General features: G+C 52.0%; 1 protein-coding gene and 1 long non-coding RNA gene across 3 annotated transcripts in view; one reads left to right on the top strand and one right to left on the bottom strand.

Annotated features, from left to right (window-relative positions):
* The window catches only part of UBE4B (ubiquitination factor E4B), an 86,647-nt gene extending 76,398 nt beyond the window's left edge, over positions 1 to 10,249 (bottom strand). For both annotated transcript variants that reach the window (XM_012722322.1, XM_004678499.2), the window contains exon 1: positions 9,535 to 10,249. In XM_012722322.1, coding sequence (XP_012577776.1) covers positions 9,535 to 9,558 — 24 coding nt within the window. In that variant the 5' untranslated portion in view covers positions 9,559 to 10,249. The remainder of the gene's footprint in view (positions 1 to 9,534) is intronic.
* Positions 9,962 to 10,450, top strand: part of LOC105853398 — a 5,503-nt gene continuing 5,014 nt past the window's right edge. The window contains exon 1 of the long non-coding RNA XR_001145246.1: positions 9,962 to 10,026. This is a non-coding gene — a long non-coding RNA (uncharacterized LOC105853398). The remainder of the gene's footprint in view (positions 10,027 to 10,450) is intronic.

The raw sequence follows: 10,450 nt of genomic DNA, 5'->3' as shown, positions 1-10,450 counted from the left end.
GAGCCCGAGCCTGAGCCTGAGCCTGGCCTTGGGCCTGGGCCTAGCCTCCACCTGAGCCTGAGCCTGAGTCTGAGCCTGTGTCTGAGCCTGGACCTGAGCCTGAGCCTGGGCCTGGGCCTGGGCCTGGGCCTGGGCCTGGGCCTGGCCTTCACCTGAGCCTGAGTCTGAGCCTGTATCTGAGCCTGGACTTGTGTCTGAGCCTGTGTCTGAGCCTGGACCTGGAGCTGGGCCTGGACCTGGGCCTGGGTCTGAGCCTGGACCTGGGCCTGGGCCCAAGCCCGTGTCTGGGCTTGTGCCTGAGCCTGGGCCTCACACCATCTTCAGTTTTTCTTTGATGGCGCTAACACTTTTACAATCAATTTCAAATGAATGAGAGTAAGAAATAAGTGAAACATTTATCCTCACCACAGATTTTTCTAAATGTCTAAATGCTCCCTAAGCCTTTCCCGGATTTCCCCAGCTACAGTGAACTGCTCCACTGACTGCAAATATCACCTTTAGTGCTTGCACTCTGTCTGGCCCCGTTCCCCACTGAGGGCCAGTCGTGAAGGCAGAGCCCCGCTTACTCACAGGAGATGGCATCTCTCCAGGCACAGCCCCTCAGACCTAGCAGGAAGCAAGCCCCAGAGACAATGGTTTAAAGTGGAACAGAACTTTTTAACATTCAGATGTTTTACTGGGTATATATTTGTTATTTGGTCTCATTTTTAATGCTCTAAAAATGAACGATAGTATGATCTAGTGTTTTCCCGATTATGACTCAGAATTTATATTTGGAACTCTTCAGGCCCAAACACCCTGCTAGGGATAATAAACAAACCTACCTCTGCATCTTTACTTCATCACAAGGAGAGAGAAACAGACACTGAGTAGTTACTGAAGAAATAAAGGAGTTAGTGAGGAGAGGAATGGGAAAACACACAGTCTAAAAAGCTGTGCGCACCCAATGATTTCGTCTCACTTAAACCCACAGCTTCCACAAGCACAGACGGCTCCCGCACATCCTGAGGCCGGGGCCTCGCTCCTGAGCTGAGCACGGGCTCTGTCTGTCAAACCTATGCACGGGTCTCTCGACCCCATTCCAGTCAGAGATGAACCCAGCCTTGCCAAGGTCACCAAGAACCTCCACGTTGCCGAATCCCTCCAGTGAGCTTTGTCTTCCGCTGCCTTACTGGCATTCGACAGAGCTGAGCACGCCGGCCACCAGGGACGCTCACCTCTGCCCTCCACGGTCTTTCACCGACCTTTCTAGGTTCTCTATTCCTCCCAACCTCTGAATGTTGGAGGGAGCTCAGTGCTCCCTCTAGAACCATACACCTAAGCAAGGAACCCAATACCTCACGGGGGTACTGACAGGCACTGGAATCACACTGTGACCGAGACAGGTAAGTGCGTCTCTCCCTCCAAATTTCTCTTCCAAATTCCCCCTCTCAGTAGAGGACAACTGTTTTCAAGTCACTTGGGGAAACTCTTGGTCTCACTGCAGAGATAGTAAGTCGCCCCTTAACACACATCCAGCAGCTCTTGCATTTGGTTGTGGCCACACGACTCCATTCTGGTAAAGGAGCTGTAATCAGTGATGTGTGCATGTTGCTAAGGCATGGGAGCAGGCCCTCATCTTCCCCGGCGCCTTCCCAAGGACCGGAATGCTGCTGAGAGTGCAGGAGCTGGTGCAGCCACCCTGGGCTACTAGGGAGGATGAGCCAACAAAGAAATAGAGTGACCCCGGCTCCCCTACCCATGGCGTCGTTAAACCAGACCCAGCCATCTATCCAGATCCTGACTTAAAAGAAAGAGAAGCTCTATCTTGTTTGTGTCATGAGTCATTTGGATCTCTCTGCTGCAGCAGCAGAAGCAAACCAATATCCTACTATTAGTTTCTTTTTTCGTTCTTCATATCACACAACTTGTAAATGCTTGAACCTGGCAGTAACCAGCCCTCACAGAATTGGAACGCGTGGCACTGGCTTCGGGGGCAGCACAGGCACTGGCATCCCAGGACAGAAGGCTGGCAATTCTTGTTAGGCCACAACAAGACATGTGGCCAAACCTGTGGCAGCTTAGAATAAACAGCCCGCATGCAATTCTAGGGGAACGGTTGAACAATTCGGAATGTGGGTGCCCACTGCCTTCTTACCACTTGAAGCAAGCAGGCCCGCAAGGTGAGGCACCCTCAGGCCACAGCTTACCACTTTGCCTGCAGAGATGAAAAGGGAAGACAGCACTGCCTGGGTCTACAGCCTTAGTGTAGGCAGAGGCTGGCAATCAGGGGCTCGGAGACCTGGAAAGGCCCACCCCTTGAGCACCCCCCAGGAAGCAGCCGGAGAAGCTGGCCGAGCCAGCTTCCTCTAATGCCCACGTCAGACCTGGCCCCCCGGGAAGACAAGTGGAAAGACTAGCCAGAGGGCCACCATGGGCAGGGCTCAGGGAGCCCCCAAGGGGGGCAGATCCAGGGGGCTCAGTAGGCAAAGCGAGGGCGTCTCGCTAGCACCAAGGTGGGAGCCGACCAGGAAACAGGTCAGTGAGGGTCTGCATGCCCATCCCTTCCTCTGCCCAGGGGAGCTCTTCCTCCCCTGCCTTACCCCACTCCGCCGTGACACACGGAAGGGTGCAGTGCAGCCGCCAACCTGCATCTCTATCTAAGGTCCTGGATGCCGAAGGTGGCGGGAGTGGCTTCCTCTGGGAAGGTGCCGAAGTTTAGATTTGGGAAGGCGCGTTTAGAAAGGCCCAGTCCTTTCTCCCCTCCTAATGTGAGAGCGCTTTCAGCAGGACATGTGGCTAGCCAGTAACACCGATCTTTCTCAGGCTTCCAGAAAGAAGCTGTGGCCATGTGACTCAGGTCTGTCCAATGGGAGGGAGCAGGGTAATCCCAGCAAGCTGCGCGCCGCAGGAGAAGCACATCACCTCGCCACCGCGCCTCCTCGCCTCTTCCCACCCGCTAGAAGGCAGGCAAATGCGGCCGAAAGACTGGAGCGTGTTGGGCAAGTCTGTACAAGACAGAAGGCACTTGGCCCGTGAGCCTAGAGCTGCCACGCAGCCCAGCCTCCCCCCCAGACTTCTATTTAGAGAGAAATAAGTATCGATCCGCTTTAAGCAGCTGCTAGATCGTGTCAACGGCCCACTGACGACAGCCTGACTCAAGAGGCGTCCTTGGCGCCCCCCCATGCAGCCTGACGTGTCCCATCGCACCATGCCACTGGCTCTACACACACCTGCTGGCCTCGCTCACCGATTCCACCCCAAACCCGGGCCCTGGACCCCTGAAAGAGTCTCCTTCCCGTCCTGCTCCCCCTCCTGCCCGCGTGGTTCTCAGCAGGGCAGCCAACACCAAAAGGTTTCCTTTACAGCATGAATCAGAATGTGAACCGCCAGGGAGCAGGCCCTTCGGCCGGCCGGTTTTGCTCGTCCGTACGTCTCGTCTCGTGGCCGAGAACAACGCTCACACAGCCAGCCCCGATGCACAACAGGTCACCTAACAACCTTTCAACTTTACAACGTGCCAAAGCCACTCACAGGGAGCAGAAGACCAACTCGAGGTCTGGTCTTTTCCTGGGTTAGGAGGGACTGCACCGCCCTCCGCACAGGGAAGCAGCCACCCTCCGGCCCCCAGGCCCACCCGAGCCTCTGAGGGCTATTTCTCACCCCAGGACAGCCCTGGATAAACAGCCTGTGAAACGGAGGCCTTCTGACAACATAGCTTTCTAAAGATGATTCTGCCAGCCTGCTGGTTAGTAAATGTTATTACTAATTAATTATTAACATTTATTAACTAATCAGTGCTCTGGGCACGCAGGTGAGGCCAGGCTGCGCCGCCTGGGAGGTAAGGTGCGTAACACTGGCGACCCACTTGATCGGGACGTGACCCCACAGAAGCCGGGGAGGATGTCACATAAGACATCACCGAGAAGTGGCAACATTATTCTCTCTCTCGCTCTCTCTCTCTCTCTCTCTCTCTCTCTCTCTCTCACACACACACACACACACACACACACACACAACTGCCTGTTAAGCCACAACAGAATGCCTTAACAACTGTCTGGGATGGGCGCTGATCAGCACCAGCCTCTCACTGCTTAGAAATTTTTTTTTCAGGGATGCGGAGTTACTCTCCCTTCGGGGCACGCCTGGTGGGAAGGCGGCCCTCTAAATGCATGTCCACTTTACAGGTGCCGCAGTTCCCGGGCCTTGTGGCTCTGTGCCTCTGTACAGCTCTGCAATAAATCCAGGAGTGCTAAACCCAGGAATGCGGTCATTCTTCCCACAACAGACACTTTTTTTTCCCCTAATAGCAAATTGACACCCACTGCTGTTTCCATTGCTCTCTGCATACAAAGTAACGTTTGCTTTCCAGGCTTAACCAAGTGTCCTTTGGGGGAGGCATTTAAAAGTGGCAACTAAATTTAACAGGTGTAGCACTCAACTGACGGGCCAATAACATGAACAGGTAGAGCCAGGTCTGCCCAGGCACAGGAAGTGACACTTGCGTCACAGCTGCCACCTGGCCAAAGGTGACTAAGCCATTATAAGCGTCCCCATTTCAGAGATGCTGAGATGTGGGGGGCAGAAGAGGGTGGGCGGTGGGAGGGCATCTCAGAATTGACTGAAGCCTCATGCTGAGAACCACTTTCTGCAGGAAGAGTGAAGGGCTGTATCTCCTGCCCCTGGGGCCTCCTCACTTGCTGGAACAGACGTGCCCGCCTCATGGCCTGGGCACCTGGGAACACACTCCCCCCACCCCCACCCCACCCCAGTGCCTCATCATCACTGATTTCTATTCAAAAGCCACCTCTTAAGACTGCACCCACCCCCGCTCTCCATTCCTTCAGCCTCCTCCATTCCTCCACAGAGCAGTCATCACACCTGACCTCTGCTGTGTCCAGTCATCCTCGGTCCCCTCCCACTAGAGAGAAGCTGCGTGCAAGCCGGGCTCACAGGGCGGGCGTCGACAGGCAGCAAATACTTCTGAGTGACCACTCCAGGAAGACCTCGCTGCCCAGATACACTAGTACCCGGAGGAAAATGAACTCTGCACTGAGCAAAGGCCTAGGGAGACCAGAGAGGTTAAGCCTCAGCACTACCACCACGATGGCCCACTGTGGCCTGAGTTCGATCCCCGGCCAGGGGGTGACCCCCAGGGTGCAGCAGACCTCTCTTGTCTCCCCGCTGCTCCCCTCAGCAGTGGGTTTCAGTGGATCCGCCTGTTCTACTCCCCACTCTGGTGTGTAGTCCAGTTCTTCTACACAAAAATCTTAAAGAATCTGTCTCCCCACTCCTAGGACAGAGGGTTACTCGAGCTACACTCTCAGTGACAAGGAGGCTTCACTTTCCATTTCAAAAGGGCCAACAAAAATGCTGAGACTGTGACCCCTTGCTCAGGCTGTCTGTTAGAGGCAGTTTAGGAAAGGGATTAAGGACCCTGGAATCAACTCTGGATGAGAAGCTAGGTCCCTCCACCTAGTAATGTGTGCTACTCAGGAGGCGGCTTCATGTCTGTTAGCCCCGATGTTCGAATCTGTAAGACGGTGTGAGCACCACCACGCTCAGTGGGCAAGGGGCGCCAGCACGTACTGAGAGCTCACGGATGTCAGCTGACACTACCACTGTGTCTCTCAGCTAAAATAAACAGAAGGGAAGGAAAAGGGGGCCTGGGAGGCTACACCCCACTCTCCCACCAGCCTGAGGAAGAAGAATACACATTACGAAGTGAGTGGTAGCGACGATTAACTGGAAAAAAGTGCAGTTAGCTCCTGAGCTCTGTAACCAAGAAAGACAAGGTCAAAGAGATAGAGATGCCGGGGCAGCCAGGGTGAGGAGCGGCTAGGTACTGGCTTACCTTACCAGGAGCTCACCTGCCGTCGCCACAATCAGCCTCTTGCCGGAATTCCACACCCCACCCCAGTCCACAGAAAATCCCAGTACTAATCTCCCATCCTCACCCCTCTCACATCACACTGATCACTAGAAGTGGGTTAAGTTCTATTTCCTGCGTAACTGGCGTCTGCTCCCGTCCGCTCCCAGCGTCGCCGTCCTGGCTCGACCACGCTGCCTCGCTCCAGACAGCAGCAGCAGACTGCGCCTTTGTGCCAGCCTGCAGCCACCTTCCTCCCCTCCCTCTTCTGACCTGCGATCTTTCTAAACCTTCAAACTCCCTCAAGGGCTTCTTCACCGTATTCACGCGGCAGCCTAAGCATCTCTGAGCGTGCACCAAAAGCAGGTGCCTGCCGGCCTGCCCTCACTCCTGCCCTCGCTCCAGCCAGCCTCACTGCTTGCTGTTCCCAAGCTCCTGCCTCGCAGCCAGCTCCGGCAGCCCTTCCTCAGCAGTGCTGCTCAGTGGAAGCATCACTTTTCCTTGAAAGTCTTCACGAAGACGCTGCCTCGCCAGGGATCCGGCTTGTTTTTCTTATGTCTGCTGACACCTCCACACTGGTACTTAGCATCCAGTGTTATAACTGCTGCACTTCTGTGTCCCCCCGCCCCTGTTAAATGGTAATGTCTGCAAGGAAAAGGACTGTTTTGCTCCCTAACACATCAGCTGGGCCAATACAGCATCTTCAAAAAGCAGGTCTCTGGAGTGAACCACTTCAGGGGTGTGACAGAGTCAGGCTCCACACCCGATCATGTCATGAGCATGTTTATGAAAAGCGACACTTCCAGAAGACTGCTGCAGCTCAGACAGGTTAGCAGGGTATATACACAGGTGCCACAGTGAACTCAGTGCCCGCCGTTAAGCAGAGAAGTGCAGTAAAAGAGCTTTTAGATCAGGAACCCTGGGTTTGAATTCCAGCTCCGCCGCTTCTAAAAGACACATCACTATGAACAAGCAGCTTAACCTAAACCTCAATGGCCTCACCTGGAAAATAAGAAGCTCCTCGACTACTCTGTTAAATCAACTGAGACAATGGTTTTCAAGTGACTGGCACAGAGCAGGCTCCTGAGGCTGCTAATAAACGCTGGTGCCTGTCCGCGTACAGAATACTGCGAAAAAGTCCAAGGTCACGTTTCTATGTTTGGGAAGACCTACCACTCTTCTAAAACCTTGACCACACCCTGAATCTCAGCCAGCCATCTTGAAGATGAACTAGGTCATAAAGAAGATTTACAGAAGGACAAAAAGCAAATAATTTCAATGTGGTCACATCCCACAATTGCAAAGCAGTTTAATACCTGTCCTACTTGAGGCCGGGCTGATCCACGGAAAACAACCTATGAGCAACACACGGGAAGGATGGTAAACAGAGACGCTCTGGAATGCAGGGCCTGAGAGAATGACCTCAGTCAGGGATCTGCTCCCCGGAGCACTGAACCAGCGCGAGGAGCCGGAGACACAGTAGCAGCAGTGAGGACAGAGAAACACCCCACCTGAATACTCCAAGATGGAAAGCGTAAGGACTCAAGGTGACCAGTCAGGGAGACCAGCGGGGCCCAGAATGTAAAATCTTCTAAAGCTACAAGTGTGCTTATACCTATCTCTTCTTTGCACACATTTCATTTTACTAAAATATGAAAATGAATTTACCTGGAAAGAACACAATCTTGCCTGTTTCACCCTGAAACAGATGTTGGAAAGCTCGCTAATATAAATGGATTATTTACTAACAAAAGTCACTAACAACTTTGTGGCACAAGTTCCCAACAATTAGAAACAATAAAAAGGCAGAACCATCTCTGTTCAGAATTGTTCAACTCATTCTAAAGTTAAAGAAAATGGATTTAAGGAGATTTCTCCCCTCTCCCTCCATGCCCCCCCCCAAAAAAAACATTTATTTTAGGAACTACGGAGAGTAAAGTTGGAAGTCACTAATCTGTCCCTTTGTGTCCATGAAACTCAATTTGAACATCATTTTATACTGATCTGTGAACTTAAATTTTTACATTGATTTTAATACTCTGGTTATCACAAAAATGTTCTCCTATCATGTCCAATACCTTTGTCCTTTATCTGGTCACCAAAAAGTCACACTTTCCTCAAGAACTGGGTAAAGTGAAAAGCCACAGTTCAGACTACAGAGTCTCTGTAACTAGGTTGTGTACATCACTGGTTTGAAAACAATTCCTTGGTGAAAACTCAAAACCTCTAAACCAGGAACTGTTTTTAAGAAGGCAAAAGATTTGTACAAGCTGAAAAGGCGCCAGAGTATAAAACCAGGAACAACTGAGAGACTGTTAAGAAAAAAAGTAATTCCTGGGAGCTAAAGATTCCTAAAAACATAAACTCTTTGCCTTTGGAGAAAGCATCTAATAGAATTAATATTAAAGAAAAAAGGGGACAGCTACACTTAAAAACTGTGTGCCTCTCAGAGGGTTTCTGGGTAATTCCGACCTGCAGAAAAGACAGTTCAAAGTCCTAATTTAAGGTTACAATCCTGATGTACAGGGGGAAGAAGTAAGTCCCAAGAACGGGCAACCCTGACTCTCCAAACAACTGAATATCACAATTTGTGACTTGTCCCTTTTCTTACTTGGCCCTTACTTAATCCACAAGTGGCATGCTGCATCCCTGCAGAATTTTAGTCCCAAGTAAACATACTAACTATTCTGTGGCTAAAACTGAAGCACAATGTTTCATATGTACAACCATGACTACTTTGATAATAATATTATCTGGGGAAGTATTTTTTTATGAACCAGTGGGAGAAATGAGGATGGAGGTGGAAGAGAGTGAGGCCATCAGGAGTCCAGAAAAGGAAGTCCCCAATTTGTTAAAAGGAAGGGATAAATAAGTCCATGGAAACACAGGAAATTCCGTATACCCTAATCACCACTGTTTTTATGGCAATCTTAGTAATAGTCTTTAAAACATCAAGATGTGTATGATTCCTTTCAGAAAAGAGAAGAGGGAGGGGCTTACAAAGTCACTTGCTTCCAGTTGAGTAGGTCTGCTACAGCAAAACACAAGTTTTGAAAGGGACAGAAAACAGGAAGGCAGCACGAGAAAGCAGTAGCCAGAAGTCACAGTGATCTGACAAATTACTAGACTTTACTGTATGTAATTCATTCATCTATTGGGAGCATCCATTATCAATGAATCTGTCCACAGGCCACCCCCAAACACAAACGGATGTTTAATCAACTTATACCATGAATAGTCACACATACTTGGGATCCCAAATGCTGGCTTTAAAAGCATACACCCACCATATATTCTGACTCCATCCAAAATTATTCTTTAAATCGCTGCAGTACAAGCGCGCGCGCGCGTGCACGCGAAAACACACACATTTTTAACTTGATGTAAATCTAGCCCTTCTTGCTTAAACACCCCGAAGAATAAATGCCTCAAGGTGTTCTCCTCTTCTCCAGATCCTAAAAGAAACTCGAAAAGCAGCAAATGGAGTTCAGAACGAAGAAAAAGGCAAGGGAAGACAGGAGAATACAACCGGAGACCCTCTCAGAGACTCATTTTATTCTTGGAAAATGTCATCTCCATTTCTTCCCGGAGCCCAAAGGCCAGGAGTCACTGGCGCAATATCACCCACGTCCAAAGCGCCAAAGAGTTGCCAACTAATCTCCCAAGGTGTTCCCCAACCTGCTCACCTCATCAGCGCTCAGCTCCTCCATCGCTTTCCTCTTAATGGTGAAAGGCTTTAGAGAGAGATCCTTCTGTTCTTGAGACCAGAGCGGGAGGAGAGTGGAAGGTGTCTATCGGGCTGTCTGGTCCCCCCAAATGGGGGAGGTTTCAGAATTGCATAGTCAGAGGTTAAAAAATAAGAACACGAGAGGCACTGAACTGCCTTGGCTTCGGTCACTCCAATCGCCCAGAGACTTCTACAGCTGCTTGTGCCCTGAGCAACCTCCTTTGGCGGCCACCGCTGCTGCTACAGTGATCTCTTAAGGCGCCACTTAGTACCCTCTGCTTCCCAGGTTACCCAGACAGGCGAGCTCGGTCTCCAGCTCGTCTCGTGCCCCGAGCCTGCAGTGTCTTCGTGGCGGTGGCGCGGCAGCTGTGCTTTCTCCAGCAGATCCTGCTCTCCTTCCTACCCTTGGCCCCTGGCGGGAACTGTTCGACTGCAGAGTGGATGCCCCGAGGTAAGGCGACCCCAGAGCCACCCAGGCAGAGCCCAGCACTGATGAGGGAAGCCCCTCCCCTCCCAAATCAAGCCGGTCACGCCCCGCCTCCACGCTGGAGCCCGGGCAGGGGGGAGGGGGAGGACGGGACCCGCGATGCTCAGGCTGGAACAGTAAATCCTCCTACCCCTCCACCCCTACTCTTACCCCCTCGCCCCACCAAGTATTATTCATCAAAACAACAGGGCGGCCATCTTTGAAAGGGATCACGTGACCCCGCCAAGGAGGCGGGGCTTCTAGCTCCAAGACGAGGCAGCCAATGGGCCGCTGGCGTCGCGCCGCCGATTTCCTCTCGCCGGCGCCTCCCTCCGCCCCCGCCAGGCCCCTCCCCCGCGCAGCGCGGGGTCGGGGCTCCTACGGAAGCCTGAGGGGCCGCAGGGGACGC

This window comes from Condylura cristata, unplaced genomic scaffold, assembly GCF_000260355.1.
Source record: "Condylura cristata isolate star-nosed mole 26May11 unplaced genomic scaffold, ConCri1.0 scaffold00008, whole genome shotgun sequence".
Classification (NCBI taxonomy): domain Eukaryota; kingdom Metazoa; phylum Chordata; class Mammalia; order Eulipotyphla; family Talpidae; genus Condylura; species Condylura cristata.
Note: the sequence above shows the minus strand (reverse complement) of the source record. Positions and strands in the feature narration are given on the sequence as shown.